The sequence below is a fragment of the Callorhinchus milii genome, unplaced genomic scaffold (assembly GCF_018977255.1).
Source record: "Callorhinchus milii isolate IMCB2004 unplaced genomic scaffold, IMCB_Cmil_1.0 Scaffold13, whole genome shotgun sequence".
Lineage (NCBI taxonomy): Eukaryota > Metazoa > Chordata > Chondrichthyes > Chimaeriformes > Callorhinchidae > Callorhinchus > Callorhinchus milii.
This window is the reverse complement of record NW_024704754.1, coordinates 13,191,693-13,217,063: the sequence shown is the minus strand read 5'-3', so window position 1 is coordinate 13,217,063 and position 25,371 is coordinate 13,191,693. Positions and strand designations below refer to the sequence as shown.

At 39.2% G+C, this 25,371-nt stretch overlaps 2 protein-coding genes across 3 annotated transcripts in view; one reads left to right on the top strand and one right to left on the bottom strand.

The window, feature by feature from the left end:
* lsm11 (LSM11, U7 small nuclear RNA associated) overlaps positions 1 to 6,870 on the top strand; it is a 9,713-nt gene extending 2,843 nt beyond the window's left edge. The window contains 3 exon segments of the mRNA XM_042339944.1: positions 3,106 to 3,245; positions 5,867 to 5,950; positions 6,268 to 6,870. Of these exon segments, the coding sequence (XP_042195878.1) occupies positions 3,106 to 3,245; positions 5,867 to 5,950; positions 6,268 to 6,645 (602 nt within the window). The 3' untranslated portion in view covers positions 6,646 to 6,870.
* Positions 6,871 to 12,148: 5,278 nt separating this feature from the next.
* clint1a (clathrin interactor 1a) overlaps positions 12,149 to 25,371 on the bottom strand; it is a 95,277-nt gene continuing 82,054 nt past the window's right edge. The window contains exons 10-12 of one of the 2 annotated variants that reach the window (XM_007891406.2): positions 22,435 to 22,688; positions 21,316 to 21,529; positions 12,149 to 13,883 (exon numbers count right to left, since the gene is read on the bottom strand). In XM_007891406.2, coding sequence (XP_007889597.1) covers positions 13,546 to 13,883; positions 21,316 to 21,529; positions 22,435 to 22,688 — 806 coding nt within the window. In that variant the 3' untranslated portion in view covers positions 12,149 to 13,545. The remainder of the gene's footprint in view (positions 13,884 to 21,315; positions 21,530 to 22,434; positions 22,689 to 25,371) is intronic. The other variant, XM_007891407.2, reaches the window with a different exon arrangement.

The following is a 25,371-nucleotide window of genomic DNA, read 5'->3' as shown; positions in this document are numbered from 1 at the left end:
TATTATTATTATCTCCAGCGCTTTGACATCTTTCCTTTAATGAGGATCCACAAATTGCACACAGTATTGCAACTGTAGTCTGACCAAAATGATCCATCAGTTGTGATTGATTTTGCCCCAGAGGACATTTGTTACTCCCATGTAATAATAATAATCTTTTCATGTGATATAGCACCTTATATATATATATTATATATAGTCTTCGAGACGTCTCAAAGCGCTTCACAGAATATACTGTAAAGTGATTTGACTGTATATTTTGTGGGTGAAACGCAGAAGCTAATTACACACAAGGTTGTGGATTGAAGTGACCAGTTAATATTATTTTTGGGAGGAGGAATTATTACCCAGGAAAAGCAATCCACCAATCGACTAACAAATGGGTTCCGACGTACTGCTAGGTAAACAGAGACATGCGGAGAAATATTGGGCAACATTTTGCCCTGCCCAGGAATCGAACCCAGGTCTCTCACTTGCGAGGCGAGTGCTCAAACTACTGAGCTTTAGGACTCCACGACCAAGAGCCCAGTCGACCGGGGGCGCTGGGTGGTGGATTGGGGATTAAGGAGGTCGGAGAGGTAGGGAGGTACTAGGGAGTGAAGGGAATGTACTGCAGTTAGGGAGGGGGAAGCATGTGTAGGACAGGAAATTTGCTGTTTGAAATAAATGAGAGGAAAAAAGTTCAAAGCAGCTGAAGTATTAATTGAGAGTTAATTTTGGGGCCTTTGCCAGGTGGTGAACTGATCTCACTGTGCTATGGGCTTCTGACACTGATCTGGCCTCGGTCTCCCAACTCCATGTGTAGGGATAGAGAGTTGATGTGCTCCCCTGACCTTTCCTCTTTGTTTCCCCGCAGGAGCAGCTTGCCTCCTGGAGCGGGGAGGGAGGATGGTCGGGGCTATGAACTTCTCCGTGGTTATTGTCAGGGCTGGTTCGTGACTGGTCAACAAGAGACATGCTTGTTGCAAAGGGTGAGAGTGTACATTTTCATTAATCTCAAATAGGTGGCAATTTCCATCCCTCACTTCATAATGCTTCCTTTTGTATTTTGTATCTTGTACTTTCTGTCATATCTAGATTGGCTGCCGAGTTTCACCCACAAAATATACACTCAATTCACTTTACAGTATATTCTGTGAAGCGTTTTGAGACGTCTCAGAGACGTGATAAGACACTATATCAAATGCAAGGCTTATTATTATTATCTTTTTATTCCCTGTCTTTTATTGCATCTCTCCCACTGCCCCAATATTGCACTTCATTTTACTTGAATTCCCATTTGGAATCACATATCTCATTCTGTAATATTCAGGAGTACGCTGCTCATTGAGTTCCAAATAACTAGGTTTGTTTTTCATCAAATGCAGGCCACCTAGTCTCTGCAGTTTGTATACATCATGCTTAACACAGCTACAAATAAATGCCCATGAGATCAGGGGGAATGCTAGAATCAACAACAATAACTTGGATTTATACATTGCTCTTCACACGGGGAATGCTCTTGGAGCATTTAACAGCGGCATAGTTTGATGGCGAGCGGGGAGAAAGAGGATGTGACCATAGGTGTTTAGGCAGAGAACAATAATGGCCTGACAATAAATCCATGTTGCCCTGGTGGTGTTTTGAGTTGGTTTCAAAACCAATCATTTCTATTTATTTCCCATCACAGTCTGTCAACAAGTGTGCCTATTTGATTGTCACACATTACTTTCGTATTTTAGTTCCAGCCAGAACAGAAAGAGTTGGGAAGCATTGAAGTAATTTAGGGTGCAGGAAGGTGTGCGTCTCAAGAGGCTGAAGTGGAGGTGCGGACATGGATAGCTGTGCTTCCTATAGTCACAAGATGAATTTTTCCTTATTCTCTGATATTGCTAGTTGTTTTATGTAAATAGATGGTTCTGAATGCTGACAACCTCAGGTGAGATGAATATATTTCACTGTAAAATAGTTCGTAATATATAGCCCATCATTTAGGTTGACTTGCTTATATTCAAGAAAACTTACTTCAGTTTTACTTTACAGGGTGTCAGCCTGGCTCGGTTGTTAGCTCTCTCACCTCTGCATTAGAAAATTGTGGGATCAAGCCCAACATCGGGATTTCGAGCTCACAGTCTGGGTTGATATGAAACATTCCCTCAATCCCTCCGCCTTGCCCCTCTCTCCCACTTTGTCAAGTCCCCCCCCCGGTTCAGAGTCAGGCTCCACGACTGTTAAGCGCTCTGCATGGAGGGCGCTGTATCAGTGCAAATTTTTATTGTTGATGTGCAGTGCTGAGAGAGCACCGCACTGTTGGAGGTGCCAACCTTCAGATGAGATATTAAATTTACATCGGCCTGCTCAGGTGAATGTTAATGATGCCACAGCAATTTTCAAAAGACAAGAGCATTCCTCCTGGTGTTCTGGCCAATAATCTCCCAGATACAATTGATAATTTACTTCAGAATTGCTTGTCATCGCCGTGTGCAAATTAGCAGCTATGTTTGCTTACATATATATATATATATATAGTCACTACACAGTAATTCCTGTGCAGTGGTCTGAAACATTTTGATGACATGATAAAGTGCAATTTTTAAACACATATATGTATGTATGCGAGAGGTTGGTCTGTTGGATAGTGGAGCATTAGAAAAAGGTGCCACACAGGTGACCTCTTGTGGTGGCATTAAGTTTTGAATTGTTTGTCAGGTACTCAAGTCATCACTTCAGTGGCGATGACTTGAGTAACTTGGCGCCAGGTTTTTAAGGGCTTTGTAATCATTGTAGTAATTTTACTGAGCACAAGATTGCAGAGTAGAAATTATCACTGAGAATGGCATTGGGATAGAGGAAGGGGATATCTGCTTCTGGCACATTTGATGTGCTTTATTAGTGAATCTACCACTATATTGACCTCAATCATTGCGTAATATTGTGTCCTCCCACAAAACAAACAGTCTCACTACACTTTGCAGTAAATCCTGTGAAGTGCTTTGGCATATCCTGATGTGGAAGGCGCTATACCAAATGTAAAGAATATTATTATTATTATAATACCGAGCTTGCTCCAAGATGAATCACATCCTCTGTCCACTGCACTGATGATTCTAACTTTGTTTTTAACAGTACATGAAGGTAGCCCTCTGGGTGAACTGCATCGTTGTGTACGGGACCGGATAAAGATCAATGTTCACATTCGGACCTTTAAAGGACTGCGTGGTGTCTGTTCGGGGTTCCTGGTGGCCTTTGACAAGTTCTGGAACATAGTAAGACATAGAGTCACTGCACATTACTGCTGGGTTTCAGTGAATTGTAAAACAGAGAGAAAAGCCAAAACTTTATGCTGTTGCATTGCAGTTGGATGTTTTATAATAATAATTTCTAATAATAATAGTGTGTTCACTTTGAACTGAGAAAGATGCATAAAAAAAATGGATGCTGTCCTTCCAAATCTGAGAGAGAATCTTCAGCTACATGAATGAACTATCAGGTGGAGATGGTGGTAAGAGGAATTTGAGGTGGTCACACAAAATGCATGTTGGAGTAAATCTGTTCACTTTTTAGCTTTACTGCAAAAAAACCCTAATTTCTGAAGACTCATTTCATAACTGATACCCATCATCTCTTGTAACACGGGGTGTATCTATGCTTCAACTTTTTCCCATTGGTTTATATCCTTCCTGTAAGAAATGCCCCAAACTATACATAATACTCCAATTTTAGCCCATCTAAACTCTTGTACAAGTTAAATATTACCTTTGCGTTTTTGCATTCTATGCATCTAGATTGTACAGCCAAGGATTGTGTTGACATATAATGTTATTGGCTTTATCAACTTACCTGCCACCTTTTAATCAACTGTGATTCTGCACATTAAGGTTCCTCTGCTTCAATACTCCATTTAAATCATTACCATGTAAGATGTATTTCTTTAACGACCAAAATGTACTGCGTCACTTTGTTTTTCTTTAATGATAAATTCTTGTGGCAATACTGAACATGACATCTTGAGAGCTAGAGTAATGGGTCCTGAAGGAGCTGAATTACCTTAACACAACATTGAAATGTGAAGATATTTAAAACATCCTCTTGAATTGACTGTGTCTCTACTAATGTTAATTCAGTTGTCTCAGACCATAGTCCTCAATAACTCTTCCCAATAGCTCACCTGGAAAGGTATCGCATTTTGTAAGCAACAGAGCAAATGAGGATGTTTATTTTATACTGAGGTTTATTTTTTATATAGAGAAATCTGGATGAAGAGCCAAGGTTTATGGTGCAGGACACCGCTGGAGTTGAAAAGAGTAGCACAAAAACAAGATGGATCAAAGTATATGGATTATATAATGTCAAGCGTGCGATTTGAAAGCCTAAAGATTATAGGAGGAAGGGAAAATTGAGTGAAGTGAGGAATACCACACTTGAGGTTCTACAAAATAGCGGACAGTGAGTTGAGCTTTCTTTCAGATGCAGTGAAGATGCGTGTGGGATGATGTATTGGGAGTTTGGGAGATAGAGCAGCAAATTTCAGGAGAACATTGACTATAGTATTGATAAAATGGAGGATCAGGATAGCATAGAGACAGAGGTGACTGCAAAGGCTAGAGGTAAGGAGTGTTGTATAATAAATATTTTCCTGTTTCGTAGCAAGGGTACAAGAAAAGGTTGAACAGGCTCCCAGAGAGAACTCCCCTTTAACCAATAAAATATCTTGAACTATTAGGAGCACTCAGAAGGCACTTAATGAACATAGACCGTGGAACATTGAACAGAATATTCCATTAAGTGTTCAGCATTTGGAAAAATTGTTCATTTTTGTCAAAGTAATCGTACTTTTAGTTATTGCTCAGAATCTTTCTATTAAAAATACTTAGACATCAGTGATTCAGTTAACTGTATAAATTTTTTACAGCCGTACACGAAAGCAGTTACTACCATTTGACTGGGTTCTTTTCACTGCGTCCAAAAATTGTGCGGATAATTGCTCATAATGCAGGAAAGCAGACCATGAACTTAAACACAGAGCCACAAAGTGCCAGAGTCCAGCCTTGCCTAAATCCAGTACAGCTAAGTGACGGGTCCTTTTTTGCTCAAGATTCAAGATTTATACAAGACTTAATTAAATGATGATCAATATTCTCTCGCTTGATGGAACACCTCCAGCTCTTGGTGACATTCCTAAGCCCTACGAAGATGTTTCAGTATCTTGAGGTGCTTAGGAGAAAGGCCTTTACTCTCTTTTCCCACTTTTAACTTGCTTGTTTTGTCAGGTATCACCGTGGCTCAGTTGGTAGCAGTCTCATCTCTTAGGAAGAAGATTTTGGTTTCAAATCCCATGTGGTGGGCTTTGACTCGTAGTCTTGGCTGATCTTTCATTGGTATGCTGGAGTGCTCCATTATATTGATGAGATATTCAACTGAGGACCTGTCGGCCTTTTCAGGTGGACTTTAAAGATTCCATGGCAATATTTAAAATCGAAGTTTGGCATCACCTAACTGGCATTACACCAAACTACAGCTTCAATAATTAACAAGAGGGCAATTTTAGGACAGATGCAGGGAATTATTTCTTTATATAGAAGATAATCAACCAGTTGGAATAAGTTATCAGGAAGGGTGGTTGAGACTAGGGCACTGGACCTGTTTAAGAAACAGTTGGTACTGTAATGGGAAGACAAAGGTTTAGTATACTGGAAAGATGAGATCAAATGGGCTAAAGGGCATCTCTCATATGATTTCTAGGTTTTTCTACTCTTTTGATCTTGGTTGTATCCTGTAGTTTGGGCCTTAGCCCTTTCCCAATCATTCTCAATATTAAGAGAATGCTAATTCTGTGACATATATCAGTGATGTGTGTAACTTGTTTTGTCTCTGACCATTTTTCTAGGCACTTGTTGACGTAGATGAAACTTTCAGGAAGCCCATCCTTGGCAAAGCCTTTTACAATGAACCAGCACTAACTGTTACCAGGGTAGGTAGCAATCTCATCGCTCGGCTTTTAAAAATGAGAGAGCTTTTAAATTTTTGATTTTAAAGGTGAATTTCATTATATAATGTAGCTGCAAAAGTCACAGGGTCCCAGTGAATTCTTGGACCTTGCTGTTCTCTCAGTATTAAGGGAAATTAAATGTATTTTCTTGTGTTAAATTTATTCAGGTCTGGGAGTTAAAAGGGGAGTTGATGAATAAAATTAGCAACATTGCAAGTAGGGAAACATTAATTATGGATTGAAAACGCCAAAACACATTTGTTTAAAATGTAATCTGTTGACTTTATTTTAAAATACAGTTGTTTGAGAAGCTTAAGATACAACAAAAATTGGAAGACCAGGAAAAGAGTATGAAGCCAAGCGATTCTTCACCTAAGAACCTTGAAGTTTTTCCCTCAGCTCATCGGGCTGAGAGCGCAAGTCTGAATACTCTTGTTCAAGCTGCACCAACAGAAGTGAATCCCGATAGTTTAAACTCTTCAGTATTGAATAAGGTGTCAGGAAGTGACCTCTCAAAGAGGAGATCGGAGAAAGTGGCCTCAACTTGTACAGGAGCAAAGCAGAAGAGGAACAGGAGCAGTAAACCCAAGGTGGATTATCAGAAAGTCTCTCAGAGACACGTGAACCAGTTGTTTATTCGTGGAGAAAATATTTTATTGATAAATTTGTTGGAGTGATGGAACAGGAAGAATGTGGAGAATTTCTGGCCATTCCCCTCAACACCTGCAGTGTACTGGAGCTGTGCTGAGAGTCACAGCAAATGGAGAAATTGGACACAACTCATTGTTTTCTTGGACCTCTGTAAAATTTTAACCACCTGGAAATGTGGATGGCTGTCCTTCTGGAAAAGGAGGAAATTAATAATAATAATAATCCTTGCGTTTGATATGGCGCCTTATCATGTCTTTGAGACGTCTCAAAGCGCTTCACAGAATGTACTGTAAAGTGTAGTGACTGTTTATTTTGTGGGCGAAATCTCTGAAACAGGCATATTTTGGTTACTTACAATTTGCAATTGATGTACTTTCTACTCGAGGTTGCCAGTGGCCAGTGTATTAAATTGACGGGCAGTAGATTTAATTAACTGCCAAGGATGTTGGGTGATAGTTTGGTGGGTGAGTTTACCCCGACCTGAGAACTGTTGTGTGTGGGTGTCTCTCTCTCCCCCCCCTCCCCCCACCCCCCCCCAACGCCCACCCCTTCAGCCACAAAAATATTGGGTGCAGTGTTAGCAATTTGGGATTTCTATTAAAAGTTCAGAATTTGTGTTAAGAGAGCATTTCTTTCCTCCCCTCCTGATGAAGCTATGCTGAAGTTTGTTTCCACTGGTGTTTGCTGCAATTCACCTAAATGACTAAATCTCCAATCTTGAGGCGGAGCATGAGTCAAAGGGTGAAGAACTAATACATGAGAAGCAAGGATAAGATTTATCTCTGAACTCACACAAACATCACACCCATGGGATCTCTGTGCTTATCTCTCAGGCTCCTGGTGATAACTGTCAATGCCATCATTCATTCAAATTGAATGCTGGAATGTAATGCAGAAAGAGCTAAGATTTTAACTTTTAAAGTTAAATTATTAGATAAAATAATGAAAAGGAGTAATATATAGATGGTATAGAATTGGGATACGGATAGTTCCAGTGGAGGAGCTAGTACCAGTGTATGCTCAATGGGTCGAATGGCCTCTAAAACTAATTATTGTGATTTATTCAGTGTCTGCTACTACTTTCCTCCCGCAGCCCTCAGTGTGGAATAAGTCTGAGAATTTAGTCAATCAAAGATGGATTCACGCATACACAGCATTCAGTTAACAAAGCATTCAAATGGATAAAATTCATAAGTTTGAGGGCAGAAAGGTCTTAAATAACAATCCTTGTCCTCTACCGAATTGCTGTCAACTCATAATTGTCAACGTACAGGCATGAATGCATTTATCTAGAGGATTCTTGTCCAGAATAGGGAGAACAGTTGTATGCCCCTATTAAAAATAGTATGATGGGATCTTTAATACATGGGTTCCAAGTCCAAAAGTGGGTCTTGAACACTTAATCTTCTGATTCAGAGACGAGAAGCTACCAACGTAGCCAGGCTGACACACACACACACACACACACTGGTTTAATGTCTCATCCAAAGAACAGCATCTGTGACAATGCAGTGCTCCCCAATACTACGCTAGTGTCAGCCTAAACCAAATCGTCAGGACAATGCCAGTTGAACAGTCAAATAAGTTACTATTAAATGACGTTGCCTGGTCTTTGATTATGTGGCATGAATGAGTTTTACAAAAACCCAAATTTGTGCAATAAAACCGACCTTACCAAAACCTGGAAAAAAAACTCGTCCCAACTGCTGGTTTGCAATGAAGCAAATGATCCTTCTGATTGAAATCAAACAGCATTCACTGAAACACTTATTGCACCATAATTAATTACTAATGTGGCCACATTGAACGAGTTCATGTTCAAGTACCATCGGCTGCAACAAGCAAGACAAGTACACCGAATCCTATTGCTATGCAAATGAAAACCATAATGCACTAAGTATGCCTTTAGTAACATTTCAACAGATCTTAATTTTAATTGAATGTGACATTTCCTTCTTAATACTATATTCGATCACTTAACTAATTGGGTCATTCTCACTAATGTGCACCCGAAAATGTGCAACCATTTTTGAAGTTGACGCGATTTCCAGGTAATTTGAAAAGTTGGGCTATTTCAGATTCTCGTTTTACAAACCGTTTATTTTCTCCGACCTCAATATGACAATTAGCAAAACAAGGCAGAATTTGGCAATACTCAGTGCTACTGACAACACTTGACAACAAACAACATTGTCTTTAGTATTCCAGTCAGAAAATATTTTTGATCAAGAAAGTGTCAAATTGCAGTTAATTACAGCTCATTCCTGGGTGTTAACCATCATCATCAGCTCATCGAAGGAGAACCAACTCACTCACTCTCCAGGAAGACAAGCCAGAAACCATTTGTCGGTCTGCACAGAGCCTCATTGCTGATCCACCACTTCGATTCAGTGTGACAGTGATGATTCACAAGACGTTGACTCCAATCTCAGTAATGGCTGACAAATTATATTTTCTCCTACATCTACTTGATTATTAATGAACTACCTCTTTTTGAGCAGGTGCATGTTCATTAGTTTGCCAGCTACAGGGATGCCAGATGTTGAGTGTAACTGGTCCACCGTCTCAAAATGGCCATCTCCCAACAAGCTCTGGACCATTATGGCATCATATTTAAGAGCGAGTTAATTACTGAGCGTTATGCTGTCTGCCAGTATTTTTAAAATCCCATCTTGTACCAATTGCGCAACTAAATGTTGAGCATTAAGAGAGACATGTAAATTACAGTGAATTCCATTTCCTAAATAAGTTTAACCAGAAATCAATTAAAAGCCTTTAGTGGCTGCTGGTGTTCCTACAATTAGATTGGAGGATAATGAAATGTATTGGTTTAGAATCGATTTTTCCAGTGCTTCAGACTTTTTTCCTCTTCCGTTGGCCACTCCCAGCTTAAACAGAGCAGAATATGGCAACATATTCCCAAGACCTATTCAACAGCCACAAACAAAATCTTCGAAGACATATTAAGGCGCTATATCAAATGCAAGGATTATTATTTATATAGTTCCTTTCATGTCAGGGGGACTGTTGCGAGTTTGCATCTGAGCTGTGGGCTGGATTCAGGAGGAGACCTTCAAAGGCACGGTCAAAGAAGGTCTTTAGACGGACCTTGATGGAGGCGAGGGAATGGGAGAGATGCAGGAACTCCAGAATGAATAAGGTGAGGCCGGTAGACTGATAGCCCGATTGCCGAAGGTGGAACAGGCAGAGCTGGGGATGTGAAGCAGGCCAGTGCCTGCCGAGCAGAAGCCACTCAGAGGCAACCAAGACTAGTCCAGTGCAAGAGGTCTCTCCTTTCTCCCTTCTGAGCTCGGCAAAGCCACAGGGAAGAGTCCCATCACTTCCAAGGCAAAGTGGGCTCCCCTCCATATCCCTTCCCCGTTGTTTCAGGAACCCTAACATTTACAATAATAAAGTACTGAGTTTTAATGTACTTTTGTATTTAAAAAAATCTTAAGTTTTACACAATACCATTGTAGATCTGAATAAAAGGAACAACAGCAACTTGCATCTATATGGTGCCCTTCGTATGGGGTAATGTCTCGGAGCACTTGGGAGTCCTGTAGCTCACTAACCTTGCAAGTGAGAGACCTGGATTTGATTCCCAGCAGAGCGAAACACTGGGGAAGTTTCCTTATTCCACAAGCCTCTGGTTTTAAGTAGGAACCCGATTGTTAGTCAATTGGTGGATCGCTTTTCCTGGGAATAATAATTCCTTCAAAAAAAATTGGTCACTTCAATCCACGACTGTTTGTGGGACACTGCTGTGCGCAATTGGCCCCCACGTTTCACCCACAAAATATAGTCAATTCACTTTACAATATATTCTGTAAAGCGCTTTGAGACATCGCAAAGACGTGTTAAGGTTTGGCTACAGGAATCCACATAAATGAAGTATTTAAATACTAAAAAATAGAACCAGTTGCAAGTATTAAATTTTCTGGATCTCTGCATCTTTATTGCTGAAGGTGGTAATGTTCTTTGATGGATCTCAGCTAGAATGAGCAGTTTGTGCGCTGTGTGTGTGGGGTGAGGTGGCGGAGAGAGGAACGTACGTTATAAGCAGAGTAGCATTTTTATGAGTAATAATGAGCCTTTTTAAATTATGTTTGTATGTGTGGGATTGCTCTTCCTGGATCTTGCATGGTCATAACCTCTAGCACTTAGAATCAATTTACAACAGGGTCTGTCCTAAATTGCATCCGTTACAGATTTCTTAAAATTCACCTTTCTTCTTTGCTTTGTGATCCACCACCTCAGATTTCAACATCTACAACGATTATGTGTATCAACAGCTTTTCATTTAAAGACCCATGTTTGCTATGTAAAGTATTGCTTGCAAAAAAATTCAGAAGTCCCACCTCCACCCCACCTCATTTATGCTGACTGCAACATATTCTGTGTGTGGGAAAATTACAATTTTAATACTTTGATTGCAAAGGTGCACTGCACGTTGTAAAAGTGACCAAGAGAAGCTGAATTAATGTTACTTTACTCTTGAAGCCTCACATCACTAACAGGTGTTAGCAAGTTGTGTAATGGTCTAAATTTGATAAAGACAAGTGTTTTGTGCATTGACACCACTACAATACCCCCCCCCACACCATATTTAATATTTTTAATTAAAATTAGATGCATAACTTTAAAAAACATAAGTAGCTTCCGATTTCCTTATCAAAACACACTTTTAAGTATTACATTCTGCATGAATTAGACTTCATCTAAAATGTATCAAATAGTCAAGAGTAGCAGAAACGTACTACAAATGGGAAAACAGTGGGATATGTTCACATATCAAAATACCTACCTCTAATAATACATGTTCCAGAACTAGGAATATTACAACAGTTTTTGGGTGGTCGTGATGTTCATATTTACAGAGTGAATGCTTTAGATGTGTGGGAATATAGTGTTGCTTTGTATACAGTCATTGCACCTGGAACAGGAAGGGTCAATATATTTGATGACCTGAAACTACAGAAAGTGGTTTAGTTTCATTGCATTGCATTGTTAAAGCCTGATAATAGTAGATCACTAGTCAGTAATACAAGGTGGTCTCTTCTGTCAAGTTTGCTACATGAAAAGTCATTTAAAAGACTAGGGGCAAAAGAACTGACTGTGATAAGAGCTCGAAAACTATTGAAGCATGCATTGATTATTTTGATGTAACTGTATATGCGAGATGAGTGCTCTATTCTTTGATACTAATTTAAACACATCGAATTGCTGAATGATTAAAAACTGCAGACTACTAATTACACCCTCTCATTTCTTATTTAGGAAACTACTCACTTTTCATTATACTATATTTGAAGTACATTAATTTATGCCTAATTATAAATGTTGTAGATGCAGAGTTTGCAAGGTTTGGACGAGGTCAAGACATCTCCCTCTTTAATTTTGAATAGTGAATGCCATGGCTGAAAAGGACAAATGCAAGAGCTCATTAAACCACTCTGAATTATTCATAAAAATTATTTCACAATGATTTTCTAAAAGTCTCAATAAAAAGGAGAAAAATGCAAAGGACAATTTTAAGTAACAGATTTTAATGAATAGTTTGTTTTAATACATAACAGATCATGAGTACAATTGGAAAAAATCTTGGTTGTTGGAAAATAAAACAAAAAGCAGTAAGTGGAGGATGTGAGTTTTGCAGCACTATCAGATAATGTTTATTCTTAGCGAAGTTCCCATCCAACAAGCAGATAACATGGCTTTACATTACAGAACATTGTCATGATTTACCAGTCAGCAAGACAAAAGAAAAATCTTCTTAACAAGAGAGAGGGAGAGAGAAAAGGACCACAACATAACAGATTTAGGAAGAAATGGTGTCTTTTCACCTGCTCTGTTCTTGTGCTGCGAAACCAGGGAAGGTTTGTTAAAGCCAGGGTCCGCTAAGAGCAGAGGAATGTACTGTATATTGCACGTTTGCAGGATTCAAGGGGAAACTAAAAGAACTTTGTATGCGGTGGTGTGTATTATATACACACACACAAATACTTGTGCGTGCATATTGGGTGGAGAAGGTGATAAGCTGGGTTAAGGTCACCCCTCACCACCTGTGCACACACGCACCCCAATGTGATCTGCCCAGTCCTTTCCTCCTCTCCATTGTGGGGTCTGAGTCTCACCAGTGCAAAGGAAATGCAGAGCTGAAACTTAAGCTTTCAGCACAGAACAGTGACCATCCAAGAAAGCAGAATAAGGTTGGGGGAGGTGGAAAGGAAGAAACAAATTGCTGAACTTCCACCCTATTTTTTAAAAAGTAAAAACATCTTCATGATAGAAAGAATTTCTTTCCTCCATTAGTACTGGAACATATCACCCAACTAACTATTTACATTCCAGTAAATAGGCTACATTTTTGGTACCTTTACGTAGTAGCCTTTTTTTTATAATTCCATTCATTTGTTACATAAAGGATATATACAAGCTGATTATCACATTGCTACAAGAGACTGATTGTGTCCAGATAGGAGGTAAAGAATGAACAAAAAACATTATGATTATTCTGGGTTTGAATGATTTTCGGGGACCTGAATTAAAGGCCATGAAGAGAGATAGGTACAAAAATTATCTGATATGAACAGCTTTGCCCAACCCGTTTCATCCTCCCTGCTCTGTGATTTCAATAGAGTTAAAATTCATTGACATAAAAAGGCTTTTAGGTGTTTCTCTCAAACAAGATGCCAATGAAGGGAATTTTTATTGAAAGATCCTCCATTAGGAAAAAAGACACATCTTCACAGCACAGATCTTGCCAAACATTGGATTTCTCCCCCAATACAAAATATGCCAAATTCTTCACAAAACTTGTTCTTTACAGCTATAAAAATGTAAGACAACCTATCTTCACGTGCTTCAAGTACTATTTTGTGCAGCCTTCACACCTTCTATTTAATGGAGTCTTCATAACCTTCTCATTTACTGAAGTTGGCAAAATTGGCAAAGGCATCTTGCTTGGGTTGGACTATTCCCGAAATGCCAGCATTCACACCCATGCCAGGAAGACCCATTCCCATGCTACCAGTCATGGCCATACCAGCTGGAGCCATCCCCAAGCTCGCTCCCATCATTCCTTGGTTCATCACATTGCCTTGAGGTGTTCCCATGGGATTTATCCCCATCATGTTTTGCATTCCCATACCTACTGGCACATTGCTTCCCACTGGAGATCGTGGAGGCACTGTGTTGCTCAGCGAGTTGACGGACATGCCTGCAAAGCTCTGAGCCACAAGGTTCACTGGCTGCTGGACACCTGCGAAGAGGAAGAAAATGGTTGAGACAACTCTTGGAATAGATGTGAAATACTCGGTTTCAGATGACAAATCATTCGCTATATCCCAGGAACTGTTTCAGAAGCTGCTGAAGATACTACGGATGCAATTAATCAGGGGGAGAAAAAATGTGATTTATTACCAGTTCAAGAATAAAAGTTTCTTAAATTATGGCAAATACAGTTTATAAAATTTTCATTACGATTCCCAAAAGGGTAACCACTAGCACATCTTATGCATTTCAGCTTTAGAGATCATATTAAACCTTATAATTTTAACATTAACTTTTTTTATATGAGGCAACCCATTGCAATTTGTAAACAATACCAATAGTTTTTGAATGTCCTTTGTACTTTTGTTTTTAAACTTGCAGCATTTGTACATTAATGTAAATTTAGAATATTGAGCGCAGGAAACAAGGAAACTTTTTTTGCACTTAATAATAAACCTTGTGTTTGTTATAGCGCCTTATCAAGTGTTACTTAAACAATAATCACTACTCATTGGTATATCAACATAGCTGTCCAACATGCTTTCAAAATCACAAGATTGGTTTGGATAAAGGAGGCCCTTCGGCTCATCTGATCTCCAGAATAACCACCCTACCGTCATCCCTCACAACATCAAGCTGCTTATTTTAAAATGAGTTCAGCGACCTGGCCTCAACTACCCTTCCTGGCAATCTGTTCCAATCATTAATTACGCTCTGGGTAAAGAATATATTTCTGTATATGTCCTGCAATTACCCTTTGCAACTCAAAACCTATATTCTCTTTGTTCCACTGCATTGGTATATTGGTATTGCATTCCACAAAATATTACCATACAGTATATTCTGTGAAACCCTTTGAGACGTCTCAAAGATGTGATAAGGTGCTGTATCAAATGCAAAGATTATCATTATCCTAAAATATGGTTTATTTTTTCAATCCCAATGAAAATGTTATTGACTGCAAAGATCCCCTCTGAGTCATCTTTCATAAGACTGATTTCAGGCTGTGCCCAGTGAGTGTTAGCCAACAAACAGCATCTTAATAAATCTCATGTCTCAATAGTCATAAGCCAACTGAAGATCAGAATTTTTTAAAAAAAGTGTGTGAATTCCCAAATAATTTGGACTATTCATTGAAATTAGATTGACTGAAGTTCGGAGTCCTGTAGCTCAGTGGTTAGAGCGAGAGACCTGGGTTCGATTCCCAGTAGTTTGAAATGTTGGGCAAGTTTCCTTACTCCACACGCCTGTTTACCGAGCAGTAATTAGGAACCCGGTTATCAGTCGATTGGCGGATCACTTTTCCAGGGTAATAATTTCTTCAAAATAAAGAATAATTTGGTCATTCAATCCACAACTGTTTGTGGGACACTGCTGTGAGTTTTTCCCCCACAAAACATACAGTGAATTCATTATACAGTATATTTTGTGAAGCGCTTTGAGACTTCTTGAATATGTGATAAGGTGCTGCATCAAATGCAAGGATTATTATGTATTGGAGCATGCTGCAATTCAGCCAGTCTGAATTCCCATTAAATTAGATTTCCCCATTTGCACTCTGATTGTCTAGTATATACTCAATATTATTCATGCAATATTTTCCCAATATACATGAATGTACAAGGCAAAAGGCATTAAACCTTTGGTGGAATGTTGCACTCAGCAACCTGAAGAGATGATGGTGGCGTTTGGAAAAGACCTCTCCTCTCCGATCATTTAAGGGGAGAGTTTTGTGCTCTTGTTCCACTGAGGAGACAACAGTAACAGAAAGAACAAGATATTTACCTCATTAATCCAGTTGACACACAAACCCAAGACTCAGAGGTGAAATACCCAGTGTGCATCCAAGGATCCCCCCCTGTATCTGTTTATCTATTTTCTGCCACTGAATATAAGCACACTTTGCAAATATACAACAGGCTGAGGAGATCCAGGAGACAGATCCAACTATACTAATCCACAAACTTGTAACACTTGATTTGAAAATTGGACATGGGTGGCTGAGTGGTTCCAGCTGTGAGTGCAGTAATGGCTGTGAAAACAAGACAAGCAGTAAGGCATCCAACAGCTTTATCAATCGCAGCTTAAGGTGCAATTTTGAATCTGCTCCTTAAATAAATTAACTGAAAAGAATTCTCATCAAAACCCACAACTTGCCCAAAACAAGTACAGGGTTTTATTTAATGAGCATTTTAACTAGCTACTTAAAACTTGATCTTTGAAGATCAGAGTTACCCTCGCCACACTGATCTGCAAAAACAGCTATTCTCCCACATTAAATATGTGAATTGTCCTGTAGCAATTAACAGTGCCCCGAGATCCTGGAAGAGAGACAAGGTTTAATTATTTTAACACAAAGCTGCTAATTAACATCTACAGTGTGACACAGATTAAATGGAACATACTAACTTCTCTTGATTCCTCCCTCCTCTCCATGGACATTCCCTCAGAAAAATGTTCATGTAATGACTCAACGGTGAGTGGATTCACTATGTTTTACCACTTATAACAAGGGTTTAATGTACCACCAAGTAACCACAAACTCAGCTCTAATCTTGAACTGCTGGTGCAATGACAACACACACACAAAACTATAGGCAATTCTGAGATAACCACTATCTGAGGAAAGTCTCTATCGGCTACCAAAGGGAGCTAGGAAAAAAATTGATTCCACTGTAAGCGACCGTTTATACTACACTTTACTGTAAATCCTTTGAAGCCTTTTGAAATGTCCTCCTGAAGTGAAGTGGGTTATATCAAATGTAAGGGTCATTATTTTATTAAGCTTCTTCACTTGATTTACAATGTAGCACACAGGATTGAAGAAAGGGCAGCACTTCATCGCACACTTGACCCCATACGCATGTTGAACTCCCAGTAGTATGGTTTGGTTACTCTTACAGCATGGTGATGGCTTCACGAGTGCTCGTGAAGCGTCTTGGGACGTCTTCCCGACGTGAAAGGCGCTCTATAAATGTGGTTTGTTGTTCTTGTTCACACCCTGTTGACCAAACAAAATCTGGTCCATATTTTCATCATAGGATTTAATAACAGCTGCATGGGGGCCAGCGGGGAGAGAGAGTTATGAAAATGTCATCAACTGCATCAATCATTTGCTATTTAAATGTTTATGACTGTTTTGCAGTGTTAAAAATCTATCCTACAATATAAAATAAGCAACATCCTCTGCTTTCAGATTTTCATACACATAGTGGCGGACAGAGTCCTCACAGTGTGATAGACTGTGTCCTGGGCCGGTTAGGGCATGGCATCTCGCACATAAAAAAACAAATACCGTCCAGACCAGCTCTCCACCCCCACCCCCCAACCCCCGCCTGCCACAATGGGCCGAGTATGGTGCGTATGTAACAGAATATTAGTGTTGCGTTTTTCTTTTCTGTGATGGGAACTTTTTGATGCAAGTGTCAGTATATATTCTATCAATAAATACCTATTTTGATTAAAAAACAAATTTAAAAAGAAACTTGGAATGATTCCTCAAGGAAACCTAGTCACAGACAAGCTCACAGTACATCGTTCCTATAATGATAATACTACTTGTATTTGATAGAGCGCCTTATCATATCTTCGAGATGTCTCAAAACACTTCACAGAATATACTGTAAAGTGAATTGACTGTATATTTTGTGGGCAAAACGGGGCAGCCAATTGCATACAGCAGTGTCCCACAATCAGTCAGTGACTAATTTTTTTAAAAAGGAATTATTACCCCAGAAAAAGCGATCTGCCAGTCGACCAACAACTGGGATCCTACTCACTGCTAGGAAAACAGAGGCGTGTGGAGTAAGGAAACTTGCCCAACATTTCGCCCTGCCGAGAATCGAACCCAGGTTCTCACTTGCGAGACGAGTGCTCTAACCACTCAGCTACAGGACTCCACAATTCCTGCTTTGAGCAAATTGCAACACATATGTTTTGAGGCCTGAATTAACAAATATTTTTATAGAAGTTAAATAAAATATACCTCAAAACCCCAACAGGAACTAAATGTACTAATAAGTGTTATTCAGAAATAAAGCACTGCTTCAGACACCAGCTTTGTTACCTTCAGGGGACACAAACAAGTTCAGAGCATACAGTATGTTGTAATGGTATTTTAGAGCAAAGTGTGTATTTAAAAGGTTGAGATACATCAGTACTGCATTCAAACTTCCCTGTAGGCTGCTTTGCATCTATGTAGTAAATACGGAGGATAGCTAGCCTTCCTTGATTAAAGCAATTACTTCAAACAATTTATTACCCCCTTCAGGCACCAGGAAGTCAGGAGGCTCACTCTGAATCCCACATTTGTGCCATGAGATTAACAGCACATCAGTCTACCGCTGACAAAACAATTTCACCTTCCAGGTTTTAAAAGGCTTTAGTGAAAAAGGAGCAGGACTTCCTGAGGCTACTTTACACCAAGATGACATGTGTTTGAGTTATCACAAGGCAGCAGGAGAATTCTCACACTATAGCAAATTGTTTTTTNAATCTAACTTTTTACACCACCGATTTTCAGTCATTAAAACCAATGACTTTCTGTAATTTACCCTCAATCCATACATTGGCTGCTATAAGGGAATAACATCTCTGGGAAATGGGTTTAATCCAGTACAGGCAGAGATTTGAGATGCCTCATGGCTAGGAATTTATAATAAATTAAAGCGGTTTCAATCCAAGACACAACACTTTCTCCTTTTCCGCCAATAGAGAGAATACCTTTGCCTGAGTGTACTCTCCACTTGAATAATCAATGTTTTGTTCAGACGTGGCACAGAGCAATCTAAAACAGTACCAAGAAATCATGTCGTATTTCTACAATCACGATAAGTGATCCAACTGTATCCTACTCAACAGTCTTGTCATATTAGAGACCATGCTCCAGACTTCCAATTAAATTATTTTCAATATTTAGTCTATTACTTTTCACCAACAGCTTTCAATATACTCACACTATTGTGGACTATTGCCTTGGACAAATGATTTAGAAAGTTAACTTGTTAATATGTTGCTCCTATATGTACAGCTCTATTACACTGCCTCTTCGGCACAGAGAACAACCACAAAGACACTCTGAAATATGCAGTACATTAAAAAAANCTTGGGAGCACTTTATAATTTAACATTAATATTTGATTTGTAGTACTGTTTTACTTCTGGAGTTAAGTGTATGAAAGAAAAAAAACTATTTAAAATTCTCTATTGTAAATGTAAAATTTTGAAGCTATTCACCAGAGAACAGAATTTCAGGATCTACAAAACTATAGAATAGTTTTCAGTTTGAAAATTGCAACTTCGACACGCTCTGGTGAAACAATTACAACTACATTAAAAATGCTCCCACATAAAAGAAACATCTCAGAGCTCTTTATAGAATGAGACCAATTAGAAATGAAGTGAATGTTATGGAGGCAAACTTGGCAGCTAAGTTGTGTCAAGCAACATTCTACATATAGGAAAAAATGTCATTCTAGAATTACACCACCACATGCGCAAAGCAGATTTAAAATCTTTTCATTCTTATTCCTGTGCCATTCAGTGTTAGTTTTTCTAGTATTGTTGAATGTCCAAACCAGAATATAGTAAAACTCAACATAAATCTCATCTTTATAAATCATATAATCACCGAAGTCGCACATGCACTCGAGTACCATTCAACTTCCTATCAAAACCCACTTGGATTTCTTTAACCAATTGTATTAATCACCTCGTAACTCGTAAGGCTGCAGAAGAATTTTTTTTTCCCTTACATTTTGATACAGCGCTTTTCACGTCGGGAGGACGTCCCAAAGCGCTTCACAGAACACACTGTAAAGTGAATTGACTGTATATTTGTGGGCAAACGCGGCAGCCAATTGCGCACAGCAATGTCCCACAAACAGTCGTAGATTGAAAATGACCAATTTATTATTGTTTTTGGTTTTGGAGGGATTATTATTAGGCTCTGTGTGGAGTAAGGAAACTTGCCCAAGGTTTCGCCCTCTGCCTGGAATTGAACTCAGGTCTCTCACTTGCAAAGCGAGTGCTCTAACCACTGAGCTACAGGACTCCACAGCTAACTTAATTAACTGCGATTCAATGTGATTGCAATGCTTGCATTGGCTCCCTATCCTTCAGAGGATCCAGATCAAGATCCTGGGCCTCACCTACAAAGCCCTCCATGGCCTCGCCCCACCCTACCTCTGCGACCTCCTAACCCCCTACCAACCCGCCCGTTCCCTCCGCTCAGCCGGCTCCGACCTGCTCCACGTCCCCCGCCCCACCATTGGCAGGAGAGCCTTCAGCCACTCTGCCCCCAACCTCTGGAATTCCATCCCCCAATCACTCCGCCTCACCCCCTCCTTAGCCTCCTTCAAGTCCCGCCTCAAAACCCTCTTCTTCGATTATGCCATCGGTCTTGCTGCTGTCTTAAACGCATAGCTTTTTCACAAAGCGTTCACAGCATGAATGAAATAAGATTCACAAAATGAATACACCTGTTCTTCAAATGTACAGGGTGTCCAAAAAAGTCATGATACCATTATAATGTCTAATAAGTCTTAAAGAAATTATTCTTTTTTTAAATAGGGTAGCCAAAAAATAAGTTGATAAGTTAAACGTTAAAAGTATTTTAAATTACTGTACTCTGTGTGCAGTATGTTAAGAATAAATTTAAGAGTTTTAAAAGCTCACTGAAATGAAACTTTTGATTCCAGCAAATTAGGCTTTTGCCTTTATTGAAGTGAAAGTGCACTTGCGCAGCATGAACAGAACCCTTTTAGTCTTCACTATGTTACGCATGTATAGTTAATATCCAACTCATAGAACTCCATGACAGGAGGAATCTTTTAAGAGATATTTCACTCAATTCTTTCTAAAAAAATCGGATAAAATCCTCAGCCTCATACAGTATTCTGAAACCCAGCTTGTGGCATTGCAGAGTCAAAGCAACAAATTAACAGATAGTTTTCAACTTGAGGATAGTTGAAGGCAAAAGGTGTGAATGTAATCCTTTCACAATCTCCAGGGAAATACAAAACCCAGAATTTGGTTAACCAAATTTCCATAATATCCCCCCTTGAAATTGTAAGAGCAAGGGCTCTCAATGAGTCACCAATGTGATTCGCATTTTTGTAAGTTTGTTTGAAAGGCATTTGTCAGGGCCAAGACATTTCTTGCGTTCCCTAATTTTAATCAATCAGTTAATCATGGAATTTCTGATGGAAGAATCCAAGGAGATTCCTTAGAAGTTGAGTAGATCGTCTAAAAGGGACCACAATTGGTGCCTTCAGTCAGAATGCAGGAGTTGCTAAATCTCTATATTCACACAAACCGGTGAGCTGGAGCTAGTTCTCATCATGAACATGGGAATTAGATAAGATATTGAATACTGGAACCTCACTTTAACTGCGAACTCTCACACATGTCATGACATTTACCTTGCTGCTGCTGCATCATGGTGTTCAGTGATGGCTGCTGGGGTTTGGGAGGTTGCATGCCAGGTGTGAGAAAGTCCAGACTGATGTTGACACTCGGATCTGACCAGGTAGAAGGCAAACCTGGCTTGTCTCCTTTCTGGTTATGTTGCATAATCTGTGCGGAGGCAGTTGCAGCATTAGGCTTCGGCAAAGGAGCAGAGAATATCTGCAAAGGCTGTAAATTTACAATGAAAAAGCATTTCTTACAAACAATAATAGAAACTCTAAACTTTGCTCAACGGGAATAAAAGTTAGTTTTATAAAGATATGGGGCTTTCAAAACAAAGAGACCACTTAATTGCTTATGTGGAGAGCTCAGCTCAGTCAAAGAGTTTACAAAGGGAAATCTAAAGATAAGATTTCCCAGTCCTTATCGCTTTTCTGCTGGAAATGATTCATCTAAAACAACTTCCTGGTATTATAGATTGTCATTATAGAAACGTGGACAGGTTGGGCAGCCATGACAGCCATGCAGCGTGTAACTAAATTATTAGTTACTGGAAGAAATGGGCAGAAAATCAAGAAAAGTAAGATTGATGAAAATTCCAAAATTAATTCAAAGACATCTTATCACATCAAACGTACCACTGCACAATTACTGTGAAATATACAGATTGATTTTTCAGATAAACATAGTAGCCACCTGACATGCATTGTATATTGCATGGCTCCTTAAAGCAATCATGAGCTGAAATGGCCATTTAGTCTGGAGGGTTGTTGTCCACCAGGAGAACTCCCTTCTCTGTTCTAATGGTATTATTCGATGTTTAACTTTTTTCTGAAACAAGCAAATTGGGCCTCTATTTAATGTGCTGAAAGACAAGTGTACATTTTCTAAAAATACGAAGTATAGTATAGACCCATCAGTATCACTGCAAAACAATTGAAAAAATGCACATTTCAAACCACAATATTTGTTACCCAATGTTTACAAATCCACTTATGCTTTAGCCATGGCTTGCTAGAGAAAACACTTCTGGAGCTTAGACCATCTGTCAGAGCAAATTTTTAACTCCAACCTTGTCACAATCAAACAGCCATTTTGTAATGCGTATACAGGTCCTGCTGACAATCACACACCTGAGATCTAGAGATGGGCATGGAGGTACTGGTGGCAGCTATAGTACTACTGGTTGACATTGCAAAGTTCATGCTTTGGGATGAGGTCATGGTGGACTGTGAGGTGCCACCCATAATGTCGAAGAAGTCCATTGAACCAGCAACAAAGGGCTGGACAGGGGCACTCTGCAGGTTGTTGGATTCTCCGGGTGAGGGCTGGACCTGGTTGAACGTGCTCCACTCCCCAAACTCACCATTGCCGCTGGTCACTGTACCTGAAAGAAAAGAGGTGGTTGTTGGATACTCCTTTATGAGTAAATTGACAATTAACAAAAGGGCCAATAAGAAGAAGCACAAACAGGAAGTGCAAAAGGACACTGGGAGTGGGACAAAGTGTGTGGGGTGGATTTAAGAGTGTTCGGATCGACAAATAAAGAAACTTACTAACATACCCTTGATTTGGGTTACATTACAGTGGCAACTTTATGAATTAAGGAAATGAAATGGAGTGCAATGAACCTGATCAAAGCAAACCTGATTTGTGGCCAGCACGATTAAGATCAGCAGGTAGCATTTCTATCTGGAACGTTGTTCTCCTTCTGAATTGTGTATTAATTTAAACAAGGTAGCAACAAAAATGAAAGCTGTGAAGAAAGACCTGTCCTGATAGCTTTAGTGCAATGTAATGCAGGCCTGATATCAATCAGGTGTCCCTCAGTCATAGAAAGTTACAGAATAAGAAGCTTTATACAACATTTCAAACACAGCTCTGTTCTGTCACTTTGAACAAACTCGAATCATCAAGCATACACTAAAATGACTTAAAACTGGGCTGAACTTACTTTCTCCTGCAATTAATAGTGTTACAGAACTCTGTAAAAGTTAACATCAAAACCTTTCCATTTTCTAGTTGCAATCTCGAACAACTCCTATTAGGAAGTGAAGTCAGAGGATGCAGCCAACTTCGCCAAGACATTTATTGATGGTTAAATATTTTAAACTTTTGTAAAAAAAAAAGGCAAAAACTAAAAGTTGATGTGGGCAAAACTGGTAGATCTGAATTTCTTCTCATCTTATGTTCTTATTAAAAATGTTGACTGTGAGCAAAGCATTCCTTACTGAATGCTAACAGCTAGAATTTATTTTAAAGAAATGCCCCAAAAAATAAACACACAGTTATACTCCCACCCTCCCCCAGTAAACTTGTGTTAAACTTCATTTCAATGCAATAGCAACAGAAACTGCTGTGCAGGCTCTTTAATAGCTGCAGAAAGGGCAAGTCTTACTTATCCTCCCAGTTAATAAGAGTAAAGCGCACTGACAGTAAATTCATCACAAACAGGGGATAAAGAAAGACATCAGCATCTGCTTGGACCTCTTGTATGTTTTAGGAAAACAGTTTTCTTCAACATACTCTTTCCAAGGACCGAGTCTTTATGTGAGAATCTACATAGTGAGTGACAGCAATGGTTATTCAACCATTGACCTTCTCACTGCTGGGCTGGTCACTGGTGCACTTTCTAGTAGTGGTCGATGGGTAACAATTAGATAGGTAGAGAGATATTTGTGAGGTCAGGTAATCAAGGGATATGGTGCAAAGGCGGGTAACTGGACTTGAGGTACAGATCAGCCATGATCTTATAAAATGGTGGAACAGGCTCAAGGTGCTGAATAGTCTACTCCTGTTTCTATGCTTCTAAAAGCAGGAACTCCATCTGATGTTCTGCTCTCTGGCTTGCTGAAATCATCCCACTTAGTATATAGACCATAGATGAAACCTAGGACCTTGCTCAGTTCCACAAAACACATAAGCATTTACTCCATAAGCACTGAACAGAATACTTATTAGAGGGGGAAAAGTGAAGAAAAAAAGGTAACTATCCCAAGACGTCACAAATAAATAAGTGTTATTTTTTCCATGCATAATTTTTTTTAAAAAAAGCACACACAGTACTTCTTTTTATACGTTTTCAAAATTACAAGGAGGAAAAAATTGCATATTGTGATCAGTGGAGTGTCTACTGCTGGTTGATATGGGAAAGCTCCTCTTCTCATCAAGAGAAAAAAAACGAAACTGGGGAAAAAATTACAAGCCACTATTGTAATATCACCAGGCTATTAATTAAAGCTCTCAACTCCATACACCATTGGATTAAATAGCATCAACTCTTGCAATTACAATAGGAAATATACTGTAAGAAAGCAAAAACTACTTTAAACAAAAGGGCACTGCTGGTGGAAAAAAAATATTTGGGCTGCATTATTTAAGATATGCCATTATGCTACATTAAAATAAAATCACGTTCTTTCTCTCTCGTGAATTATTTCATATTATTCTGCTTCATCAACATCAAGAACTCCTTTGCCACAGCTCCAGTTTCAATGATCATTACCACTCTCCTCTGCAGCACTGGGTGTTCTAAACAGCACTGTTGCACAGTTAAGATTGCCTAAGTTAATTTATTGAATACAACTTAGTTAATATACCATACCAAGTCATAGATACTGCATAGGGCATTTAGAGTACAATTTGATCTCCAGATTCTTCTGTCATTATATCCCTCCCTTATAAAATTATAGCCTGATCTGAAAGAATGGAGGATGTATAATTGGACTAGGGTTCAGCATTTAGATTCCCAAACAGATTTGAGCAAAATGTTGCATGGCACTACTTTTAGCCGATATTTTGGTAGCTCACCATGAAAGTCGTTAATCTAGGAGACAATAAAATATCTGAAGATGGAGATTAGTTAGTGAAGTTGCATAGATCTACGATAAACACAGTTTAAGATTCAGGTTACCAAAATCCCCTTTTCAGCACTAATACCAAATTAGCAGTTGATCTGACTAATTACCCCCTAATTTCAGTGGGTTCAGAGCCATGACTAGCAGGATAAATAAAGTCAGAGCTGAGCTATCTTTGCCTGTATTAATTTAGAAGCTGCACAGCACTGGTAA